Source organism: Eulemur rufifrons, chromosome 17 (assembly GCF_041146395.1).
Source record: "Eulemur rufifrons isolate Redbay chromosome 17, OSU_ERuf_1, whole genome shotgun sequence".
Lineage (NCBI taxonomy): Eukaryota > Metazoa > Chordata > Mammalia > Primates > Lemuridae > Eulemur > Eulemur rufifrons.
In genome coordinates this window covers 80,047,751-80,073,900 of record NC_090999.1, presented here as the reverse complement: position 1 = coordinate 80,073,900, position 26,150 = coordinate 80,047,751, and the positions used below count along the sequence as shown (strand labels likewise).

The window sequence follows — 26,150 nt, the reverse complement described above, 5'->3', positions numbered from 1 at the left end:
TGGATAATACCAGCACTGGACCACCAGACATCATTAGCTTTTTTTGATGAATATTCAATTTTGGACTGTGTTTCACCACCTCACCTTTATCCAACAATTATGCCAAACACTTGCAATTGTCAAAAAGAATCTGTTTTTCATCACTCAGAACAATAGGTGTAGAAATAGTTCGCCTTTATGTCATGACAGCAAAGAAAGGCAAGCTTCGAGATGATTTCTCTTTTGGCGTTTGTTTAACTCATGCGGAACCCATCTATCCAGCTTCTTTACTTTGTCAGTTTGTTTCAAATGGTCTAATATTGTTGCAATAGTAACGTCAGACCTTGCTGCTAATTCAGGTGTAGGTTGAGATGGATTCGCCTCCACCACAGCTTTTAGCTTATCATTATCCACCTTGGTCTCAGGTCACCCAAGTGGCTTATTTTCAATATTAAAATCACCAGAATGGAACTTCTCAAACCATCAATGACGTACTGTGTTCATTAGTCACATCCTTCCTAACGCTTTGCTGATGTTTGGAGCTATCTGCGCTGCACTGGTTCCACAGCAGAACTCATATTCGAAAATAACACGGATTTTTGACTTATCCATGGTTTCATAAAAAATTGCTCTAAAAAAAATTTGAAAGATATTTTCTTTTTTTTTTTTTTTTGAGACAGTGTTGCTTTGTTGCCCTGGCTAGAGTGAGTGCCGTGGCGTCAGCCTAGCTCACAGCAACCTCAAACTCCTGGGCTTAAGCGATCTTCCTGCCTCAGCCTCCCGAGTAGCTGGGACTACAGGCATGCACCACCATGCCTGGCTAATTTTTTTTTTTTTCTATATATATTTTAGTTGGCCAGATAATTTCTTTCTATTTTTAGTAGAGACGGGGTCTCGCTCTTGCTCAGGCTGGTCTCGAACTCCTGACCTCGAGCGATCCACCCGCCTTGGCCTCCCAGAGTGCTAGGATTACAGGCGTGAGCCACCATGCCCGGCCAAAAATTTGAAAGATAATCACAAGCCAAAACATGCGTTTGAAAGACCAAGGATGTACCTTCATAATAAAAAACAAAGAAGGGTCAAGTCAGAGATATCAACTGTTAAACTTAGTACTTAAGGAAATTGGACATTTCATACATAATAACCTAATATATCAAAAGGGAGCTACAATTACATAAATTTTTGTAATTTCACAATGTGGTTTAGCACAAAAACTTATTTCAAACATATTTTTATTTCCTTCGTAACACATTTACCTCTAAAGGACGAAGGTTCCTGAAGAGCATTACTTGCCAACCTAGCTGGTCCACAGAATACCAACACAGTGACAGGTGTCACTGCTGAACAACATCTGATATTAGCTATTCTATGAGCTCTGGTCATTTCATCATAAATGAGCCAATCTGTGGGCAATGCCTGAATTGCTGCAGCTTGACCATTGGCTGGAGGAATCTATTAAGAGAATAAATCAAAAAACTGTTAATTATAATTATCACCTAATTTACTAGGAATACTTTGAAGGTATAAAAAGTTCCTCGATGCAACTGATGATGTATATTAGTATCCAAGCAAAAATTAAAGCAAGTCAATGCTGATGTATTTTGTATAAAAGTCTTCATTTCTCAACACGTTATCTCTTCTAAGATTCAAAGTTTTGTTCCAATGTTTAATTATATGTATATAACTAATTAATTCCTTAAAGCAGGTAGGTACTTGGAACATTTTTTATTGATTTTCAACTAGCTCAATCAGTTTCTCCTCAAGGACTAAAAACATTAAAAATGTTTTACCTTTTTATATTGAGGCTGACTGAGAACTGAAGTGGGATGAAATCGCACTTTTTTCTCCTTTGGCCCTGTCAATACTACATTTTCTCTGTCCACGTGGACTAAATTAGGATACATGCCTGCCACCAATGCAGCTTTAACAACAGCCCAGTTCTCAGAGTTTGTGTTAACATCTCGAATGTCACCACCACCTCGTGCTCTAACAAAACCTAGAAAGGAGGAAAAGACCACACCAACTTTTTCTATTGTGCAAAAGGTACTTTTAAATTTTTGTATATTTTACAAAGAAAATTGTATAACTCACGTAAGTTTAATGACATTTAAATTCCATAATAATTAATAGACTCTCCTCTGGAAAGTTGTTTAAAGTATAGAACCAATGTTCTAAGAAAGTGTAGATCTGCTCAGGCTAGAGTAAGTACAAGATTTATTGGGAGTTCACGGAATTCTTAAAAACATACATTCTTGCAGTAAAGTACTTCATAAGCAGCTGCCAGAAACATACTAAGTTCACAGCTGGAAACTCAAACCATTCTTCTGACTGGTATTAATATTTTTGTTACAACAGACACTAATTATGGAGGTGAAATCAAGTAAACATATAGTAATTCTTGCTCAAATTTCATATTTCCCAAATTTAAGGCAATTTTTAAATCCTCTGGTTCATTCCTTATATTACTTTGGCACTTCAGCTAATCCATGGATCCAGACTCTGGTACTTTTCTTTTATCACTTCAATGTACCATGCTTACTCAAAAAAAGAATTCAAAGAAGCAATTCTAAAAGGAAATGGCAACACTGGCATCCTCTTCACAAAAAAAAAAAAAAAAAAAAAAAAAAAAAAAAAGAATCAGTGCCTTCAAGTGATTACCACTTGTTTTATCGTCCCAGAAATATAAAGACCAACATTCATATCAATGTATTTAACGTTCTATGTCATAGAACTAAATAATTGCTCATTAGTAGTGATAAAAGAAAATATAGTAACCATAAGACCTAAAATGATCTTTGCAAAAAATATAAACTGCCTACTGCCAACAGTATTGAAAGGGTATAAAAAAAATTCTGTTTATATAATTCTTAACTGCAGCTTCTGCAATATCATTTTTTTCATCAATAAACAAAAGTTGAGGTCGTGAAGAAGTCTTCAAATCAGTTCATGAATATAAGATATACAACATGATAATGTCATAAAAATAATAGGAGATGGCATCAGTTAACACAAGAAATACTATGAGGTATGGGCAGGGCATTCTCAATGGCTTAAACAGGTTCTCTGGTGGAAAACTTTACCTGATGCTCTAAGTTGACCAAGCAACTGTGTTCTCATGCCTATGATTATTTCCATGGTAGCTTGTGAAAGAAAATTCTTTTCACAAAAGGCTCGCTCCCACCCATCACTTCGTGCTTTCTGCCATGCCTATAAAAAAAAATAATTACATAACTAGATATTAATATATATATATATATCACTTCTTAGGCAGTAACTGAAAACACTACACTAATTACTCAAGCTCAAGTCTTCTTATTCTAATTGTTCCATAAAATCTAATATTTTATAATCAAAAAATTTATAATTTGTTAATTTATACTCAAATTCTATGAAAGACATTGAATTTACAAAATCCCAACGAGAACTGTCAAGTAACCTAAATGACCAGCTATATAAAAATATTTACCTTCTCAGATGTACCTGCTAAGTTTATTCCACAAAAGTGTAGAAAGTTTTCAATTAAGCTATCATAACACAATTGTACCTAAGATTCCTGCCACTCTAGGCCTCCAAAAATAATCTCTATATCAACTTTGTAATCTGTCTGAGAACGAAAAGTAGGATCTCTAGAAACCACCTATATGCAGTATAAAAAAAGCTCCCATTTGAAAATGGGTTCTCTTTGGAATATAACTGAAAGACCAGAGCAGTAATTTACCCTCTCTGCTTTTGAAAGAGCTAGGAAAAAAGCAAAAAACAGATAGAAATTTACTCCAAATCTCCCTCTCATTACCTATCACTCAACTAATCTACTGTAATATATGGTATCTAATACAGCCAATTAAGAACAATGAATCATCCATTATTCAGTAATACAAAAGGGCTTGCAATTATTTTTAAAAATTATGTATGTCTCAAAAAATTCCTATATACCTGAAAGAATACTTTCTACATAAACAAAGTTAGATTTTTAAAAAATGTATAAGCACAGCCTATATTCAAGAGAATTTAAGGATAATTATGTCTACCTTTGTAAGAAATAACATATTCTTTCCCACATATCTGAATTTCTAAATTACATCTCATTTCTCTTCCTCAGAAAGTCCCACTTTCCTTATCATTTCTTTCCCATTTATCTGTTTCTTCAATTTCTCACTACTATTATCTAAAAAGGTCTTAAGTGATTTTTGCATTTTGCTTTATTAAATTAAGTTCTTAGGGCCAGGCGCGGTGGCTCACACCTGTGATCCTAGCACACTGGGAGGCCGAGGCGGATGGATCGTTTCAGCTCAGGAGTTCAAGACCAGCCTGAGCAAGAGTGAGACCCCGGCCCTACTAAAAATAGAAAGAAATTAGCTGAACAACTAAAAATATATAGAAACAAGTTAGCCGGGCATGGTGGCACATGCCCGTAATCCCAGCTACTTGGGAGGCTGAGGCAGAAGGATTACCTGAGCCCAGGAGTTTGAGGTTGCTGTGAGCTAGGCTAACGCCACAGCACTCTAGCCCAGGCAACAGAGTGAGACTCTCTCTCAAAAAAAATAAAAAATAAATTAAGTTCTTAGGATAGTGTCTTGAGCACACAAGAAAAAAATGTACTCTAGAAAAGAAATCAATAAATAGATATTAAATTCAAATTACTTTTCTTCCAAGCTTTGTTCTATACACTCTAATAGATAATGTTTCTTAACTAAAATTTTAGAGTGTTTCTTATCCAAAACATGATCTAAAGATAAGAAACTTGGTATTTAAAAAAAATACAAGTATAAATATAAATAAATATATACACACATATACACATTATTCCTACCATAAAGAGAAAATGAGGGGAAAAAAACAAAGTAGAGAAAAACTCTAATAATTTTAAGATATTAACAGCAATAAGTTATTTTTTGGGACTATTAATAAAATATAACTTCATAATGAAATAAAATTAATGGAATTATCAATTTATTATTTTTTAAATTGCTACACTTGCCCCAGAAATGTGTTTAATCAGCAGCATTTTCAGAAATAAAACAACATAGTACCTGGAATGCTCTCAGAAGTGCCATATGGTCACTGAAAGTTCCTGCAGTGAACCGTTTCCTACAAAGCATAGCTGCACGTTTTTGAGAGGCCTGAGTAGGTAGTACAAAAGGATCTCGATACGCTAGCGTGCAGGCGATTGTAAGGATGGGGTCCAGACACTTTAAAACAACAGCACACAGGACCATTTTACCAAGATGTGGTTCTACTGGCAAGTCAGCCAAATGATACCCAAGTTCAGTCAGATCTTCCCATGCATCCATTGCATCTATTGTCTAAATAAAAGGATACAGAACAGAATTTGACATGAGCAAAAAATATGTTTAACCCAATCTCATACTTTTTAAAAACTCATAAGAAATAAGAATATATATTTTCTTTTGCTATTGCCAAAATATATTTCTAAAAGGAACTATACCTACTCTTTTACCACAATTACCACAAAAATATTATTCAAAGTCATGATCATTTAAGATAATTTGTTAAAAGTACTAAATTAGTTAAGACATATTCTCATTTGGTTTAAATTTCAAGTAAAAAAGCCAGGTAAAATAAAACTATTAAGACACCAACCTTAAGCATTTGTACAGCATTTCTTACAATTAAAGCTGGTGGAGGTTCAGGTGCTTTCATAAGGAAATCAGCGATGGGACAATTAACTGGGGCTAGCAGCTTGGTATGTAAACAAAGTTCCTATAAACCAAACAGTAAATAATTTTGAAAAATTAAGAATATTATAATATTGATTTTTATATTTAAAGAAATCATGAGAACTACAGTTCCCAGACTCAGACTAGTAGAGTCTCTGATTAGAATGAACAGTAGAAGGTATAATGTCTTTTTCTAAAAGATGAGCTTATACCTTGTCCTAGATGCCAGAAATTTAACTCATCAACTGAACTCATCAAGATTACCAGTGTCCCCATTGTCAACATCTCCTCACACAGTTCTTATCCATAACAATCAGAGTCCCTGTCCAAAAACTAAATCTTTTTTCCCCTTTATACTTACTACATTCTAGAATCTTTTATCTGTTCAACAAGTATTTAAGTGCTTCCTAGGTGCAAGGCACAATGCAGCAAGTTGGAGAAAAAGAAGAGGACAAGTATCCGCTCTCGTGGAGTGTACACTGTAGTATGGAAAACAGACCTTAAACAACTAATTACATAATTAACTACTTAATTACAATTGTGGTAAGTGCTGGCCAGGTGCGGTGGCTCACGCCTGTAGCACTCTGGGAGGCCAAGGCAGGAGGATCACTTGAGGTCAGGAATTCGAGACCAGCCTGAGCAAGAGCGAGACACCGTCTCTACTAAAAAATAGAAAGAAATTATCTGGACAACTAAAAATATATAGAAAAAATTAGCCGGGCATGGTGGCGCATGTCTGTAGTCCCAGCTACTCAGGAGGATGAGGCAGGAGGATTGCTTGAGCCCAGGAGTTTGAGGTTGCTGTGAGATAGACTGATGTCACGGCACTCTAGCCCAGGCAACAGAGTGAGACCCTGTCTCAAAAAAAAAATAAAAAACAATTGTGGTAGGTGCTAAGAAGGATACAGGGAGCTAAAGAAAACAAGATTTAACCAAGTTCAGGAAAGGGCAGGAGAAGAAGGCCATGGGAAGTTAATGATAGTTTTCCTAAGGAAATGACACTTAAACTAAGATATAAAGATTGAGTAGGAGTAATTATAAAAGAAATAAGGGGAAGGAATCTAAGGATAGGGAAAGGCACATGTGAAAGCCCCAAGGTAGAAGAAAACAAGATATGCTTGAGAAACTAAAACTACTGGTATGAGCAGAGAGGATAAATGATAAGAAATAAAACTGGAGACGAAGGCAGGTTCTTGTTAAGAATTCTGAATTTTATTCCAGTGGAAACAGGAAATAGCATATAGACATTGGGAAGTGGGAAATCGTCTCAGGTATGTGGATGTCAAAAATATGATACCGTGTGTCTCTTTAAAGGTTTGGAAGCCAGCATCTAGCCCAACACACCAAAGAATCAAATTAATGCACTTGTGATAGTTTTCCCTAGAAGCTACAATGGCTGTTCCATAAAGTTAGAAAACTTAAAGAAAAACAATTAATAAAGGCCAGCAAAATCTTAGTGAACTCAGTTCCAAAACTACCAAGGTAATCTCAGCATCTTAAATTGAGATTTTGATATTATCTTTTGGACCTTAAATAATTTGTTTTCTAATCCTATTGAGAATTTAAAAGGTGAACACGATGTAGCTGAGACTCCTAAAATGTTGCTTAAAAAATATAAACTGTATCATAATTTAAATGTATTCAAATAATTCTTTAAAATGTTGAAGGTTTATGAATTAAATTTTCTTGTATAGAAAATATTATTCCGTTATATACATAGCCACCCTCTATAATATGTATTTTATAATTTTGTTTTAAAAAATATTGTTTTAAAGTCCAATCAATAGCAGTTCAAATGGCCCCTCTCCTCTCTCATCTACAAAAAAGCCTTTTAGAATTAAATAAGTTTCTACCTGTAATGGCATTCTCAAAAGTTCTGGAGTCTGAAATTCCAACATATTCTGGAATCGGAGTCTACTGAACAGACGGAAACAAATTCCAGGTCTACATCGCCCTGCCCTTAAAAATAAAATATAAGATTAAGACTTAAACAAGGAATAAAGGTTATAATAAAGAAACTATAAAAGTAATGTGATTTAGGAGACAGAAAAATGAACCAGAATCAGGACATTTGAGTTTGAATCCTTATTCTGTCACGTATCTTCTACGAATTCTTTTGGAAGGCATTTCACTTATGTGAGACTCAATTATTTCATATATAGAGTGAGATTCATGAATGACACCTACCTGATATACCTTCTAGGGTTATGGTAAAAATCAAAAGACATAATAGGCTGGTCATGGTGGCTCACACCTGTAATTCTAACACTCTGGGAGGCCAAGGAGGGAGGACTGCTTGAGGCCAGTAGTTCAAGACCAGCCTCACCAAGAGTGAGACCCCCATCTCTACAAAAAATAGAAAAATTAGCTAGGAATGGTGGTATATTCCTATAGTCCCAACTACTTGGGAGGCTGAGGCAGGGGCATCGGGTGAGCCCAGGAATTTGAGGTTGCAGTGAGCTGTGATAATGCCAAAGCACTCTAGCCTAGGAGACAGAGCAAGATCTTGTCTCAACAAAAAAAAAAAGAAAGAAAGAAAGAAAAGAAAAAAGAAACGAAAGAAAAGACATATATATGAAAGGAAGTAAAAAACAAAGCATGAAAAAATATTTGGTAATTTAAATTCAATCAATTTCACTGAGCTGATTTCAAGCACTGTGTTTAAGACCAGTGATCAGAGTTGTACAAATTGTCCATTACACAACTCAAAGGGAGTGTCATTTATCCCGTTATCATAGAAACTTGTATAATTTTATGGAAGTAGCAGAAAAATACCTTGAAGAAAAGCAATCTCTTAAAATCACTCAAAGTTTCTGTATCAGCTAATGGCAGGGCTGAATATGCTAAGTAACAGGGATGTCGAAATATCTCTGTCTTCATGGAGCTCACAATCCAGAAAGGCAATCGTAACTGTAACACAATGTGATAAGAGCTACAAAAGCTGACATTATTGGACCACTCCTTCCTTCATCAAATACGAGGGAACTTCAAAAAGTTCAAGGAGAAATGAAATTAAAAAATAAAAAAAATATATATATAAACTTTATTTCTCAATATAAGGGCCATCAGAGTCAAGACACTTTTGTAAACAATGATACCAGCCATTTAGTCCACCCCTAAAAAACTGAGGGTCTTGGGAATTTAACAATGTCAATGCTGTCTTTTTTACATTATTAACTGAAGAAAAATGGGTGCTCTTTAAAGATTTTTTTAAGATTAGGAAACAAAAAGAAGTCAGAAGGAACCAAATCATGACTATAAGACAGATGCCTAATGATTTCCCACAGAAACTCTTACAAAATTGCCCTTGTTTGATGAAAGAAATGAGCAGGAACATTGTCAGGGTGGGAAAAAAGTCTTTTGTGAAGCTTTCCTGGGTGTTTTTCTGTGAAAGCTTTGGCTAACTTTCTCAAAATATTCTCATAATAAGCAGATGTTATTGTTCTTTGGCTCTGAAGAAAGTCAATAAGCAAAAGCTGCCTTGTGACCAGCTTTTGCTTTGACTGGACCACTTCCACCTCTTGGTAGCCATTGCTTTGATTGTGCTTTGTCTTCAGAATCATATTGGTAAAGCCACGTTTCATCTCTTGTTACAATTCTTCAAAGCAAATGCTTCAGGATCTTGATCACACTTGTTTAAAATTTCCATTGAAAGCTCTACTCTTATCTGCAGCTGATCTGAGCATAACAGTTTTGGCACCCATCAAGTAGAAAGTTTGCTTAACTTTAATTTTTCAGTCAGAATTGTGTAAGCCAAACCAACTGAGATGTCCATACTGTTGGCTATTATTTCTGCTGTTAATCATCACAAATTTATGTGCATGGTCTGCCACTGAGGGCTTCATCTTCAACATCCTCTCATCCCTTCTTAAAATGAGTTATGCATTTGTAAACTGCTTTCTTTGGGACATTGTCCTCCTAAACTTTTCATAAAGCATCAATAATTTCACCATTCTCCTACCCAAGCTTCACTATAAATTTGATGTTTATTCTTTCTTGCTCATATTTATGTTTGTATTAAAATTGGTGAATTTACTGGACTCCAACATGGACTGCAACATTTTCCCCACCTCCAACTTTACCCATCAGACTATAGTTTACTCATTACTGTATCCATAACAACATTTGTACAGTGAAGGCTTTCAATAAATATTTGTTGAAAAATGACAATGAAACTTTCTACAATTTCTGAACTTTATGTCTAATAACATACTATTAACAGCATGTAAGTCCGTCTCAATGTATCAAGCCACACTTGGTCATTAGAGAACAAATGACACAGTAACAACAAAGCCCTCAGGGGCATTCTGTGAAGTTACAAAGTACAGAAATAATGCATTATGAGTCTTCAGTATGTAAGAAATTCTTTTAAAGTCAGCATTTTGATGTTTTCTTGCCAGTTAAAAGCCAAGAGAAATTAATTACTGAAAAATTATACTTTTTAATTTTACCTTTTTAAAAATGAAAAAGTAACCCAAGCATATAATAAAAAACCAAAATACAAAACAAATAAAAATCTCCTTCCTTCAAAAACCTACAAAAACCTCCTTCTGAGAGTCAACAACCATTAATTGTTTTTTAATGGTTCTTCCAGACTTCTGAATGCACGTGTGTCTAAATACATAAACATATGAAAATCTTTTTAACACAAGACTACCAGATGCATGTACTACACCTTACTTTATTTAATTAACAATATACCCTAACAAATGCTGGCATGGATGTGGAGAGATGCAAATATTCATACACTGTTGATGAGACTGCAAACTAGTACAACCTCTATGGAAAGTAGTATGGAGATACCTCAAAGAACTAAAAGTAGACCTACCATTTTGATCCGGCAATCCCAGTACTGGGTATTTACCCAAAGGAAAAAAAGGCATTCTATAAAAAAGACACTGTACTCAAATGTTTGTAGCAGCACAATTCACAATTGCAAAGGTGTGGAAACAACCCAAGTGCCCACCAATACATGAGTGGATTAATAAAACGTGGTATATGTATACCATGGAGTACTACTCAGCCATAAAAAAGTAGAGTGAACTAATACCTCTTGTATTAACCTAGATGGAACTAGAGACCATTCTTCTTTGTGAAGTATCACAAGAATGGAAAAACAAACACTACATGTATTCACCATTAAACCGGAACTAACTGATTAACACTTATGTGCATGGAAATAACATTCACCAGAAATCCAATAAGTCAGAGGGGGGCGGGGGGGGGGATGGGTAAATTCACACCTATCAGGTACAATGCACACTATCTGAGCGATGGACATACTTATAACTTTGACTCAAATGGTACAAAAGCAATTTAGGTAACCAAAATGTTTGTATATTCTAAAATTTATATATTCTAAAATTTAAAAAATATATTAAAAAATACATATATCCTGAAAACTCATCCCACATAAGAACACATGGATCTACATCTTGCCCTTTTACAGCTACCTAGAATGCCACTGTGCAGCTATTAACATGATTTATTTAATCACTTCACAATGATGGACAGTACACTGTTCCCAGACTTTTCATTATTACAAACAATGCTGTAAAGAACATTTTTAAGCACACACATGCAAGTATACACCGGATAAATTGTAAGTGGAATCCACAAAGGGTAGATTTGGATACAGTTTCAAATTACCCTCTGAAGAAATCACATCAATGTACACTCCCATCAACAATACATGAAAGTCAATTGGCCCATGTTTTTGCCATTATGTTGTGTGTAAGCATTTTCAACAAATGCCAGTTTGATAAGCAAAAAATAGTACCTCCTTAATCTGCATTTATTTTGGTATATATGAGGTGCTACATGTGAGATTATTGTATTAATAGGACATGCATATTCTTTATTTTAGTAAACTGCCTATTTATGCCCTTTATACATTTTAACTGGATTTCTAGTCTTTACTTGATTTTAAAGAGCTCTTCTTGTATAATTAGAAAATTAGCCCTTTGTCCCATATTGCAAATGTTTAGAATTTTTGCTTTTACTTTTCAAACTCCTCACATCTGTGGATGTGATTATACTAGGCAAAAGTTTTTAATTTTAACATAACCTAAATTCAACTTTTAAAAAATAAAACGTTTTGCTTTGCAAAAATAATATAAAAATTACAACTAATGTGAAAACTAACATTTTATAGACAGTTGGACATAAAATAAACATAATACATATGAAAATGTTTCCATTTTATAGGCAATTGAATGAAAGTACATTGAATATACATTACCTGCCTTTTCGCTGTATGGCACTAGCTTTGGAAATCCACACCATTTTTAACATTGTAACAAAATTCAATGCATCAAAGGATTTCTGTAATATTTAAATCTTTATGTTAAAATATAAAAGGTATTTAAAAGGAAACAGCAAACAATGTTATCAACATATTTTAACATGACAAGTTTGACTTAAAGTCCCCTCTTGATAGAATAATTAGAACAAAGTAGTGATTTTTTAAAAAATCCAGATTTTCAGGTTACAAATATTCTAAGGGAAAAAAAATGAAAAAACTAAACTCAAAAGAGCTATAAAACTTTCCTATTCTGTGCTTTGCTGAACTATTTGTTGCTCTCTGCTATAGTTGGATAATGACAGCCACATCAAGAGATTGGAGAGAACTGATCTATTCTCTTGAGATAATTTCTCTATCAGATTTACATCATTGTGGGGAATAGAGAAAGACAGTTTCTGAAATACTTTTCAGGGAACTGACCTAGAGGAGTAAGAATAACAACAATCGCTAATCTTATCCCAAAGTGAAGATTTTTAACCCCCTCCACTTGAACTCCTACTGAGCTACTAACAAGTTAGCCTATCCTGAATGTTACAGAGAAAGTTAAAAAAAAAAAAAATCACTACCCCCATACTTCCTCAAAGAACCTAAAGTGTAAATTTACTGTTACAGAAATATTTTAAGGAAATATATGCTTAACTAGAATATACACTTCCATCGTTCAGCGACTTGTGCTTTCCCCTTCATAAAATAACAATATAGAACAAATAAAATGTCCTCATAATAGTTTAATTATAAGATTTTTAGAAAATATGCTGCTTAGTTTTTTTAAAAATGTTATATTTGTCAATTTTGTATGTAAAATAACTTTTGACACTACCCATGTTTAAATCATGGTATACTTGATAAATAACACCTAAAGGAATTAATTTCCAAAATATTCAAAACTCACCTCATCTGCTTTAGGTAATTTTAGGGCAATAAAATCTAAATTGGCTCACTATTCAGATTTTTAGTGATAATACTCATTACTGTCCTATTATAAAAAATTAAAATTTATCCCACCTTTATAGTACCCAACTATAATGCATATGGCCAAATTTTATAATAAAATTTTATTTTCTATAAAATATTCCTTAAAATTGCACTCAAAGATTATAAAGCAATTAATTTTTTTCACATTAAAAATGATCATTTATATCCACTGAACAGATAAAATTTACTTTCCACACATGAATAGTATCTCTTCCCTTGAAAAATCAATAACCTCTATCATTTTCATTCTTTCAGTGAATGCATCTACCAAAAGTTAGGGGCATGGAAAATTGATAGCTATTCCAATACTCAAAGGAAATATTATAAATGATGCCCTTTTTTAGTATCAGGGGTTGGCATACTGATTTTATAAAGGGCCAAATAGTAAAATATTTTAGTATTTGAGAGGGTCCCTGTTGCAATTACTGGAATCTGCCACTGTAAGTGTGAAAGTAGTCACAGACAAAAGGTAAAAGAGTAGATATGGTTGCGTTCTAATGAAACTTTTTTTTTTTTTTTTTTTTTTTTTTTTACAAAAGTAGGTGGTGAGTCCAGTTTGGCTGCTGGCTATAGTTTGTTGACCCCTGGTTTATATATTTGTTTGCTTTCTTTCAGCACTGTTTTCTTGAACTAAATATCTTTTGAACATCTACTACATGTGAGGTACTAAAGTTATAACAATGAACAAGAAGGACATGGTCCTTCATGGTCAAGGACACGTCCATGACCACGCGTAGGAGAAAAACACACAAAATATGCAATCTAATTCCCATATTGTGTGACAAAATCTTCACTATAACTAGCCAAACACTTTACATTCTTCCTAGTATTTGGTGAGCAGAAGCCAAATTTTTTATATCATTTGTTAAAACAAAATTGATTCTATATACTGAATTATTTAAGGTAGAATATTTACTTTAGTGACATGAACATTTACTATGCAAAAGTAAATCTATAAGCAGAAATTTTCCATTAAAGTGAATTCTTTTTATAAAACTATTTTTTGGAATGGAACTTAACCTTCATTTAAGTAAAAATACAACTTAACCATACATACCTCTTTCACCTTACCAGAATCAATAACAAAGACAACATCATTGACTGTGATGCTGGTTTCAGCAATATTGGTGGAAAGGATCTGCAATAGGATATTACTTTAAAGTTAATATGAAAACAGAATCAATGACTAATAAAAATTTTAAAAAGAAGATTTTATGAAGCTTACTATTTTTCGAACACCTGCAGGTGGGTTTTTTAATACCTTCTTTTGATCAGATGTTTGCATATTTGAATGAAGCATAAAAACCTGGTATCTGTTGATAATTGAAAGAGAAGATGTAGTATAGTACCTATTAGTTATTTTAAGCAATAAATATAAAGCTTTAGCTTTTACCTATGTGTATTGTCAGCAAACCGCTTGTCATCAAACAGGATTCGATCCCTCAATCCAACAATTTCATCATATCCAGGTAGGAAAATTAATACTGCACCTTGGGGAAGAATGACTTTTTAATAATAAATTTCATTGTGAAAACACAGGCAATCAACAGAAATCATTATAAGAACCTACTACCATGTGTTTTTGAGTACTGGTAAACTATCATACCTACAAAATGACAAAAGATCATTCACACAATACTATCAATGCAATTATATAAAAACTTGTACACTCAAAATATTAATTTTGAAATCGAAGTATATATTTTGTTCCAGTCCTTTTAGATATTTACCAGCATCACAACTATGGCAGATATTGTACAGAAGATGCATGATTAAATCCAAGTCTACTTTTTCATCATCGAAACTATGATGATAAGCTTTCAGGAGCTCTCTATCTTCAGCACTGAGGTCACTCCCATTTGTTTGAACCAGAGAACTTTCATCAAGATTTCCAAATTCCAGTGCAGCACTGAAAAAAAAGACCAAGTCAATTTCCATTCAAAAGAATCACCCTTAAAGGCCAATGATTCCCATTTATGTCCTTCTTCAAATTTCCAATGTACACTAAAGGGAGTTAAGTGACATTTTATTTCCTAGCTATAATATAATTCATGTCTTGGTTATTTGGAGCACAAAATAAAATTTGGTACTGAATTCTTTTAGAAAAACACAATCTGAAGACAGTTCAATGTAAATATACAAATGGCCTATAAGCACATGAAAAGATGTTCAACATCATTAGTCATCAGGAAAATGCAAATCAAAACCACAGTGAAACACCACTTCACACTCACTAGATGACTACAATCAAAAAGACAGATAATAACAAGTGCTGGAGAGGGTGTGGAGAAATTAGAACTCTCTTACACTGCTGGTAGGAATATAAAATGGTGAAATCACTTTGGAAAACAATGTGGCAGTGCTTCAAAAGGTTAAACATATAGTTACCATATACCCCAGCAATTCCACTCCTAGGTGTATACACAAGAGAAATGAAAAATTATATCCACATAAAAATGTGTACACAAATGTTCACACCAGTATTACTCCTAATAGTCAAAAAGTAGAAACAACCCAAATGTTCATCAATTGACCAACGGATAAACAAACCGTGGTATATCTGTTAGGTAGATAGTGAGGGATTCCCAGTCTCCTAGGGACGACAATGGGTGCTGTTGCCCCTATCTTGGTCCTGCCAAATCCTGATTCTCCATACCTGGGGGAAGAGGGACTACTCTATGAATCTGTCAATCAGAACTTGGCACGCCAGCTGAAAAAGAATGCAGAGGACTCTCTAGCCCATGGGCCAAGCCACATGGTTACCATAAAGTCCTGAAAGTGACCTAGAACCCACATGTGCAGTTAAGGCTCAGGTCATGTGACTCCCAACTGTCTAATCAAAGTGGTTCCATGGTGACCTCTGAACCACAAGGGAGGTCCCTACCCAGACACTGTAAAATAAGATGCAGACCACAGCCAAGCTCTCTCTCTTTGCCCTCCCTTTGGCCTGCCCAGCTGCAACAATGGGTCCGGTCATCATCCATGGCGTATGTACCATGCTCTGTAAACCTGTATCTTGCTCTTGCCCTATCATTCTATCTTTCTCCCTCAATAAACCTCATTTTCATGCTTGCCTAACTTTGACGTGTCTGGTCATTCTTTGGCCATGAGCGCTCTAAGAACCAACAGTTTCAGACTGAAACCTGACATATCCATAGAAGGAAATATCATTGTCAAATGCCACAACATGGATGAAACTTTTATGCAAAGTGAAAGAAGCCAATCACAAAAGACCATATACCACATGAATACATTTATACAAGATGTCCAGAATAGACAAATCTATAGAAACAGGAAGTAGATTAGTGGTTGGCCTAGAACTGGGAGCTTTGGGGAAAATAGGGAGTGACAGTTAATGGGTATTGGTTTCCTTTTGTGGTGATGAAACTATTCAAAAATTGACGGTGATGATGATTGCATAACACCATCTCCACAAAAAAATTAAAAAAAATTAGCCGGGTGTGGTGGCACGTGCCTCTAATCCTAGCTACTTGGAAACCTGCACCAGGAGGATTGCTTAAGCTGGACAGTTTGAGGTTGCAGTGAACTATGATGACACTGTATCCTGATTCAAAAAATCACTGAATTGTGCATTTAAATGGGTGAATTATATGGAATGTGAATTATATCTCAACAAAACTGTTAACCATGAACTTCTGGTCATCATTTATATTTTCAAAATAGGTTGTTTCTAATTGTTCACTATTATAAAGAACATTCTGATGAATAGTCCACATTAAAAAAAACTCATTGGATACCAGCTTAACATGACTATTAGGTAATTCTATACTAAAAATAGGTTAATTATGCTATTTTCCAAAAGCCAGAATCAGCATAAATTACTGAAATAACTGCCTTGCTTCTTCATCTTGTATGTAAAAATATAAACTACTGCCAGCACTAGTAATTAATAGGATTTCTAGGAAGTTCAGTTCAGCCCAATCTTTTTTAAAAAGAGCTTAGCAGAAAAATAACATAAGATTGTTTTCAATAGGGAAAATATTAACCTCATATAACCTTATAATTGCTGTATTTTGATATTTTGAATGTCAAGATCTAAATTTTTTTTTTTTTTTTTTGAGACAGGGTCTTGCTCTGTCATCCAGGCCAGAGTGTCATCATAGTTCACTGCAACCTCAAACTGTCCAGCTCAAGCAATCCTCATGGTGTAGGCTGCCAAGTAGCCAGAATAGGAGGCACGTGCCACCACACCTGGCTAATTTTTTTTTTTTTTTTTTTGGTAGAGATGGTCTAACTATGTTGCCCAGGTTGGTCTTGAGCTCCTGGCCACAAATGATCTTCCAGCCTCCCAAAGTGTTAGAATTACAGGCATGAGCCACCACACCCAGCCCTCAAGACCACTTTAAAACATTTTAAGTTTATTGTTTCTTAAATGAAGGTAAATGAAGAAGACACTGTATCTCTATTTAAAGCTATAAACTTTATATATCAATTATCAATAACCTAGCAAACAATATACTTAATTTTAAATATTTGAAATTTATAATTGATAATGTCATGATAGTGTCTACTGAGATTTACTTAACACCATAAGAATGTCTTGAACATTCAAAGTGTTAACACTAAAAGGATTGCCAAGTTCTGGGTGCTATTACTGAAATGATGACAAAACCCACTATATCAGAAAAAGCATCTGGACCTACCAAGAATTTTGAGACTCAATGACACAACTAATTTCACACTTCAAACATTTATTTCTTCTGTCTGACACTACATATATAGAATTAAGTATAAAAACCCAGGTCAAATAAATTGTTTTTTATGTTCTTGAATAATAGATGTTCTAAAACATTTTAACTTCAAACTCCATTTTTTTTCTTTTTGAGACTCTTATAGGTTGAAAACCATATATTTTAAAATACATTAAATACTTAAAGTTGTGTTTAAATATCTAATCTAAAATCTACATAATTTATGTAAATATATAATCTAAGTGTATCCAAAATCTCTTAAGTATCTAACAGATAATTAGTTTCATAGGATTTTTTTTTTTTTTTTTTTTTTTTTTTTTGAGACAGAGTCTCGCTTTGTTGCCCTGACTAGCGTGAGTGCCATGGCGTCAGCCTAGCTCACAGCAACCTCAAACTCCTGGGCTTAAGCGATCCCACTGCCTCAGTCTCCCGAGTAGCTGGGACTACAGGCATGTGCCACCATGCCCAGCTAATTTTTTCTATATATATTTTAGTTGTCCATATAATTTCTTTCTATTTTTAGTAGAGACGGGTCTCGCTCTTGCTCAGGCTGGTCTCGAACTCCTGACCCTGAGCGATCCACCCGTCTCAGCCTCCCAGAGTGCTAGGATTACAGGTGTGAGCCACCACGCCCGGACTTCATAGGATTTTTAAAGTATTGCCCTTCTGATTTTTCTTTTTTTAAAAAAATCAAAGTAATACATATACAGTGTTAATAAACAAATGGTTTTATAGAAGTTATAACAAAAATCCCTAGTCACACTAACTAGGATCTTTTTCCAATTGTTTTAGCCATTTCTTTTAGCATTTACTGCCATATATCCACGCAACATACATCATCTGCTATTTATTGGTTTAACAATTTAGTCATTATGTGTGAACCTCCAACCAATGAAAAATGAGGTCACCACCCCCACTTCCCAAACTTTCAACCTATACTGTTTCCTACAATGTTCATTAAATCTTCACTCGGCCTTTATTTTGACTGTGTAAACATTTACTGCTTAGCCAAATAGTGAACAGTGATTATACCTCCTTTCTTCTACCATTTTTTGCTTTTCCCAGAGTAATTACTGTCTGATTTTTATTTGCTTAGTTTTCTGTGAACTGGTAACTAATCTTTCCCAAATTGTCCAACAGATTTGTAAACTTTTTAATATAATCAAAAATGCCAGGTAATTTTTTTCCCCCTTAGAGATCTCCCTCTGTTGTTAAGGAAACAGGCCTATGATAACAGGTGTTATCATAATACTCCTCTGTTAACAGCACCCTGAGCATTCCTTTCACCTGTCCCCTAAGTTGTATCTACAATGTTGTTCTCCATTTTTTTTTACTTCCTCTTTTATGTGGAGCACATTCTCTAACAGTTTCCTAATAAAGGGTACATAGGAAGCAAATTTTCTTATCATTTTTCTATGATTTTTCATCTCCTATCTTTCCTATTTTATAAGCAATTTTCTCAACTTTACTTGCAACCTTTCTGAATTTTTTTCTGTTATCATATTTTTAATTTACAAGAGTTCTTTCTTGTTTGTTTATTCATTCAACAAATATTCACTGAACATCTATATCCAGGCATTGTTCTTGAACAAAGGAGACAAGATGTTTACTAAATTCTAATGGAGAGAAGAGATAGATAATGAACCAATGCAAAAAGTAAATATGTAAATTATATACTATATCAGAGGATAGTAGAGGTTATAGATGAAAGAAAAAAGAAAAAGTAGAGCAGCTTAATAAGGATGAACAGTGCAGGGTAGTAGATTTAATATCGGATCAGGTAAATTTGGGTAGGCCTTATGAAGATGAAATCTGAACAAAGATTTATATTCTGTTCCTTTTTTATAACATACTATTTTAGTTTCATGACTGCAATAGCTTCTATTACAGTTTTATTTTTTTAAGTTTTCTTCTGGTCACTGATGCTTAGTTTCATCCAAGTTCTAGGGTTTTTTGCTGCTACTGTAGTTTGTTTCATTTGTTTGATTTCTTGGCACTTTTCCCCCTCAAATTCCTGGTGACCCATCCTTGGCAGTTTGTTCATTTTTAAGAGTAAAGAACCAATGTGCACAGATAGGGATTGTGAGTTATCTGGTCTAAAGAGTCATTTCATTGAAGGAACACCAAACCGCTTATAATTCTAAATCTTTTCTCTAGACTTGGTCTATTTTTCCAGGAAAAAAATTTTCCAGTTTTCTGCCAAAGAACATAAACTTCAAATAGGAAAAGGTGGCAGTGGACAGCGAGAAAGTCAGTGAATGGTATCTCAATTTTCAGTCTATAAACTTTCACTTAAGCCTTTTTGTTGTTTGATACCACACTCCCACTCACCCACTGTGCCTGATTACCCAAGTTCAAAGCCTCTATGGCTAATTTTTTAATAAACTCCCCTTTCCTGCCAAGGTAGGGAAGGGATATCATCTGATGGCAGGGGAGAAGGAGATTTGGAGTTCATCACAAAGAATATCAACAAATTCTGCAATTTTTTTTTTTTTTTTTAGCCCTTTCTTTCACTGCTTCATTCAAAGGTAGATGAATGAGCCTCTAAGGAGTTCCAAAGCTAAAATGAGTTTGTTTCTCATTGGCACTGCGAGTTATCCTAGTTCTGTTAAGCCAATTGTTACGTATCAATTGGCTATCTTTCATTCAAAAATGTATTAACATCTTCCATCAGTTCTTTGACTTTGTCAGTTTAGACCTTTTATATTCCTTCACTGTCATTTTAGTGAGGTTTCAGAAAAACGCAGAGATAAATACTTGTGTTGTATTTACCACATTTAATTAGGAATCTCTCTTCTGATTTTTCAAAATAAAATAAAAAATAAGGTAAATATTATAAGATGGTAGCTCTCATTAAAAATATTAAAAAAATCAAATGGAAAAATTCCTCAGAATTACAAAAAAAAATCTCTGGATAAGAGACAATAAATAGCATATATTTTTACATTCCATGATTTATATGACTAAGCTCTTTTAGAAAGAAGGTAGGATTAATTAAAAATCATATAGTTTTACCTGTAAGATTCTAGAAGATCCACAATTTCAGTCTGCCCAAAGTGTTTAGCCCAATCTAATGCCATCCTGCCAAAATTCAAAGATATCAAATGAAGACAAAGAAATGTTCTCAAATTGTAAAACTAGTCACTCTAAATTATTTATTCACCCATTAAAGTACATATGTACCAGCAATTATTAAGCAATAGCTTTTAATTATAAAGACAAACCCAAGAAATCAAAAAAGATATGTATAGCTATACAAAGATATACAAAGAATGGATGCAGTTTAAAATTACCAGCCATTTGATGCTTTACTATGGACATTGGCTCCCATGCTAATTAACTGTTCTACTTGACTCGCAAAACCTCGTCCTGCAGCAACCATCAGAGCTGTTGCACTGGTTTCACTATGTCTGTAATCAACTAAAAAAAGGAAGAGATAAATAAAACTTAAATCTCCAAACTACTTAAAATTTTAATTTTTTTTTTTAATTTAAATGGCAGAATTAAGTGTTAGAAGAATTAACCTGGGACTGTTCGTTCACTTTAAGTACATGATAACAGCATTATATAACCCTTAACTCAGATAATCCAAGGAAATCTGTTATTGATATGCCCTTAACAAAAATAGGATACAATAGAGACAATAGTTGGAAGGTAGGAGAAGGAAAGATCATGTTTAAACTGTTTTAAGCTTACCTATATAATTAAAACAGAAAAGGAAGCTACTAACTTGCAGAACCCTTAAATAATCTTCCTCAATCTAGATATTGCCTCGTTCAATAGATAACTACAAAAGGGAAAATTTAATTCTCCATATACAGTATGTATACTCAATTACCTCATTATTTAATAATACTCTAAAACATGGTATCCATTATCAGTATTAATCAGTGTTTTTTTAAAGTGGGGAGGGAACTTACAAGAGAATTACCTCAGGCTTTTTTTTTAAAGAATTTGTTTTTTTAGAACAAGTTTTAGATTTACAACAAAACTGAGAGGAAGATACAGAGATATCCCATATACCACCTACCCTTACACGTGCATAGCCTCCCCCATTATCAACATCTCCCACCAGAGTGGAACATTTGTCACAACTGATGAACCTACATTAATGCATCATCACCCAAAGTCCACAGTTTACATTAGGGTTCACACTTGGTTTTGTACATCCTACAGGTTCGAAAATACAATGGCTTTCTTCTTAATATTGATAATGGCTTCTCTTGAAGAAAGCCAAAGAAAAATATATGATGAGATGTATTTTTATTTTTTATTTTGCTTTTTTTTTGGAGGAGTTGTTTGTGTTTTGCAGATAGCCATGCCTTATTCCTAGATTCAGACTCAGTAGGTCTGGGATGGTCAGGCATTTAAAAAGAGGTCTATAATTGATTATGATCTGTACATACTCCATGAGAGTTACTACTTTAAGTGACTATTCAATTCACGGCCTTGGAAAATAGTACCAAACTGTGTGTATTTTGAGCAGAGGGGTATGAATAAATGTGAAAATTTAAAATGTCTTTAATATTCCTCCCTTTAAGAGGTGGAGCCTACTTCCCTTCTCCTTGAATGTGAACTGGACTAAGTGACTCACTCTAATGAACAGGATAAAATGGAAGTGGTGGTATGCAACTCTGGAGACTAGGTAATAAAAAGTAACTACAGCTCCCTGTTTGCTCATTCTCCTTCTCTGTTTAATCACTCACTCTTGGAGAAGCCAGCTGCCATGCCATGGAAAAGATGAGATGGCAAGTAACAGGAGCCATCTGCCAATAGTCAGCAACAAACTAAGGCCTCTTTACCAAAAGCCATGTAAGTGAGTGTTCTTGAATGCAGATCCTCTAGACCCAATAAACCTCTGCCTCTACCCCTAGCTTAAGTGCAAACTCATAAGAAACCTGGAGCTCCTCTCAGATTCTTGACTCCCAGAAACGATGTGAGATAATAAATGTTTTAGGCTGCTAAATTTTGGAATTATTTGTGATGCACAAATAGATGAATAGTATATGAAATATGACCATATAGGAATACGACAGAGAATGTCTAGTCTTACTAATTACTAGCTGCTTCTACAGGATCACACAGGGAAAATGATGGTACTAAAAGGAAACCTGTGATGGCCATGGCTTCCTGAATCACATGAAGTATTTTCAATTCTGGTGCCAAATAAGGGTTGATATTTTTTAGAAAAGAAATAAAAAGATGGGAAGTGAAAAAACTGTTTATAGAGCTACCATAATATTTTAGTTTTCTTCACATGGTTTAGGATATCAGAATACTGAACTGAGGGAAATGCATAAACTATACATAAGAGGAGAGTAGAGACCTGGGTCCACAGGATGACCATTATTGAAGTAATAGTCTAGTGTTCACTAAAAAAAAAAAATCAAGAAGGGAACCAAGGATAATACTTAAATACTTAAAATGCTTCATAAATATTTTTTTTTTTTTTTTTTTTTGAGACAGAGTCTCACTCTGTTGCCCAGGCTAGAGTGAGTGCCGTGGCGTCAGCCTAGCTCACAGCAACCTCAAACTCCTGGGCTCAAGCAATCCTCCTGTCTCAGCCTCCTGAGTAGCTGGGACTACAGGCATGCACCACCACGCCCGGCTAATTTTTTTCTATATATATTTTTAGCTGTCCATATAATTTCTTTCTATTTTTAGTAGAGATGGGGTCTCGCTCTTGCTCAGGCTGGTCTCGAACTCCTGAGCTCAAACGATCCGCCCACCTCGGCCTCCCAGAGTGCTAGGATTACAGGCGTGAGCCACCGCGCCCGGCCAACTTCATAAATATTTTAAAGTAACAAGTCTCAGAGTTTGAGTTAATCTATTAATTTTCAAGTAAGATTGCTAAACTCTCCAAAGTAAATATTTTTTAAAATAACAGAAAAAGAATGAATGCCAGAAAACTGGAAATGAACAAATATCTACACTTTTAAATGCAAAAAATTACTTTTCAAAATGCAGATCAATTATTTTTCAAAAAACGAATGATGAGCTTTAAAAAAGTAGATCAAGAGAAGCTAAAATACAATTACAAAGAACAAGAAATAACAAAAGATTCTCATTTATTTCTTAAGAGGTCTGTTAGATTAGAAGATGTACAAGATTATAACTACTTGAACACTCACACCCAAATAGTGACCTAAAACCTCTTGTAGCATACCACATGCTTGGTCGTTGACCCAGGCTCCTCAAATTAATAAAATGAGAAAGCTTATTAATATAATAGATAACAATTAGAACTTTAAAAAAAGTTAAGCAGAAAGAATGGGCCAAATCTAACTATAAGATAAAATTTTGTTTGTTTGTTTATTTGTTTGTTTTTGAGACAGGGTCTTGCTTTGTTGCCTGGGCTAGAGTGAATGCCGTGGTGTCAGCCTAGCTCACCGCAACCTCAAACTCCTGGGCTTAAGTGATCCTACTGCCTCAGCCTCCTGAGTAGCTGGGACTACAGGCATGTGCCACCATGCCTGGCTTATTTTTTCTATATATATTTTTAGTTGGCCAGATCATTTCTTTCTATTTTTAGTAGAGACAGGGTCTCGCTCTTGCTCAGGCTGGTCTTGAACTCCTGACCTCGAGAGATCCACCCGCCTCAGCCTCCCAGAGTGCTAGGATTACAGGCGTGAGCCACCGCGCCTGGCCTAAGATAAAATTTTAAAGGAATAAATAGTATGTCTTAAGCCAAAAAACTCAAAACAACAAGTACATGATACAGGGATTACTTTAATAAAATCACATGTTAAAAAAATAACTAAGAGTTTCAAAGACAAAATGAATCAGTAAGACAATGGGGCTGGCAAAGAGCTATACTGACCACAGGCTGAGTTAATGTAAGTAAAGAGTAGAGGTTTTTAGGTTAATAGACGTACTCTATCTTAAGATGGTCACTAAGAGATTAATACTCAGAAATGGACACCAATGCTTTTCAAAAAGGATAAAATAGAACATGTCCACAGAAGGTGGACCACGGCAGGAAGAACTATATACCATGTTATGTTAAAGAAGAACAGAAATAATAGATATAGTGAGTCCAGTAAACAAAAAACCTAAAAGTCTGTCAGGCATAAATACATACTGAATCTCTTCATTATCACTCCAGCAGCAAAAAAGGGCAGAAGTTATATAGATTTCACTTCAAAATATTAAAAAATTAACAATTAAAACAATCCAAATTCAAAAGAATATCCTCAAGAAAGGTACTGATCTTCCTGTCACTAAACATGTTCAAACAAATTATCACTTGGTAAAGATGCTTAAAAGTAGTATCATTATTCAACAAATATTTTTCAGAACTTACTATGAACCTCTGGGGATACAGAGATAAGAAAAGTAAAACAGACAGGGTTTCTGCCTTCATGTAGCTTATATTCTAGTAGATGAGACAGGTAATAAAAAATATATGATATCAGTTAATAAAAGTACAATAAAGAGTAATAAAGTAGGGTAAAGAGAAATAGTGAGAAAAGGGTACAATTTTAGTAAGGTGATCAAAAAAGCCCTCTCTGAGAATGCAATATGTAAGCAGGGACCTAAATGAAGTAAGCACTGGGCCATATGAGTATCTGGGGGACAGTTTCCCAGGTACAGGAAACAACAAAACAAAGGTCCAAAGATGGGAATGTGTCAGTACATATAAAGAACAGTAAGGAGGCAAGTGTGCCTACGGCACAATGAACAATAGTGTGGCAGAAAATGAGATCAAAAAGGCAGCCAGAGACCCAATCATGAAAAGAACTTTAATTTTTTTTTTCCGGAGATGGAGTCTCCCATGTTGCCCAGGCCAGACTCAGGCGATCCTCTTGCCTCTACCTCACAAGTAACTGGGGACTACAGGAGGCCCCGGCTCAGGAGTTTTTTTTATTCACAGTGTAATGGGAGACCTGGGAGAGTTGAAAACTGGCAAGTGACATGATCCAACTTTCTTTCTGAAAGGATCAATCTGATTGTCCTATAGAGAACAGACTACAATAATGTAAGAACAGAAGCAGTTAGTGGGCTACTGCAATAACCCAGGAGAGAAATATTTGCTTGGACTAGGATGGCAGCAGTAGGGGAAGTAAAATGTGGTCATATTCAGGATTTATTTTAGAAGGTAAAGCCAACAGGATTTGCTAATAGATTATATGCAGAGTATGAGAGCAAAGTCAAGGATGACTTTCTACATGCTTTGCTGCATGTAGCAAATTAGCAACTAGGTGAATAGCAGTGACCATTTACTAAAAAGGGAAACACTAAGAAAAGAGCAAGTTAAGAGGAAGGTAGGTGAGGGGTTGCGGGGAGGAGATCAAACATTGTTTGGGACATATCCAATTTTACTCACTGAACAGATATCGACCTGGAGCTATCAAGTGATCAGGTATGTTGAAGTCAGGAAAGGGAGCTCAGGACTGGACATGTAAAATTAGGGGTCATTTAAAACAGGTATTTAATGTCATGACTAGGTGAGATTCACCTAGGGTACAAGTATAAATAGAATTAAGGTCTTAGGTATTGAGG

The 26,150-nt window shown here is 34.6% G+C and overlaps 1 protein-coding gene across 1 annotated transcript in view; it reads right to left on the bottom strand.

The window, feature by feature from the left end:
- Window positions 1-26,150, bottom strand: part of YTHDC2 (YTH N6-methyladenosine RNA binding protein C2) — a 70,175-nt gene that overhangs the window by 18,592 nt on the left and 25,433 nt on the right. Inside the window, exons 11-23 of the mRNA XM_069492252.1 lie at window positions 20,942-21,068; window positions 20,664-20,729; window positions 14,667-14,845; window positions 14,330-14,426; window positions 14,162-14,249; window positions 13,994-14,074; window positions 11,899-11,981; window positions 7,511-7,616; window positions 5,581-5,700; window positions 5,010-5,282; window positions 3,060-3,186; window positions 1,770-1,975; window positions 1,236-1,431 (exon numbers count right to left, since the gene is read on the bottom strand). Coding sequence (XP_069348353.1) covers window positions 1,236-1,431; window positions 1,770-1,975; window positions 3,060-3,186; window positions 5,010-5,282; window positions 5,581-5,700; window positions 7,511-7,616; window positions 11,899-11,981; window positions 13,994-14,074; window positions 14,162-14,249; window positions 14,330-14,426; window positions 14,667-14,845; window positions 20,664-20,729; window positions 20,942-21,068 — 1,749 coding nt within the window. The remainder of the gene's footprint in view (window positions 1-1,235; window positions 1,432-1,769; window positions 1,976-3,059; window positions 3,187-5,009; window positions 5,283-5,580; window positions 5,701-7,510; window positions 7,617-11,898; window positions 11,982-13,993; window positions 14,075-14,161; window positions 14,250-14,329; window positions 14,427-14,666; window positions 14,846-20,663; window positions 20,730-20,941; window positions 21,069-26,150) is intronic.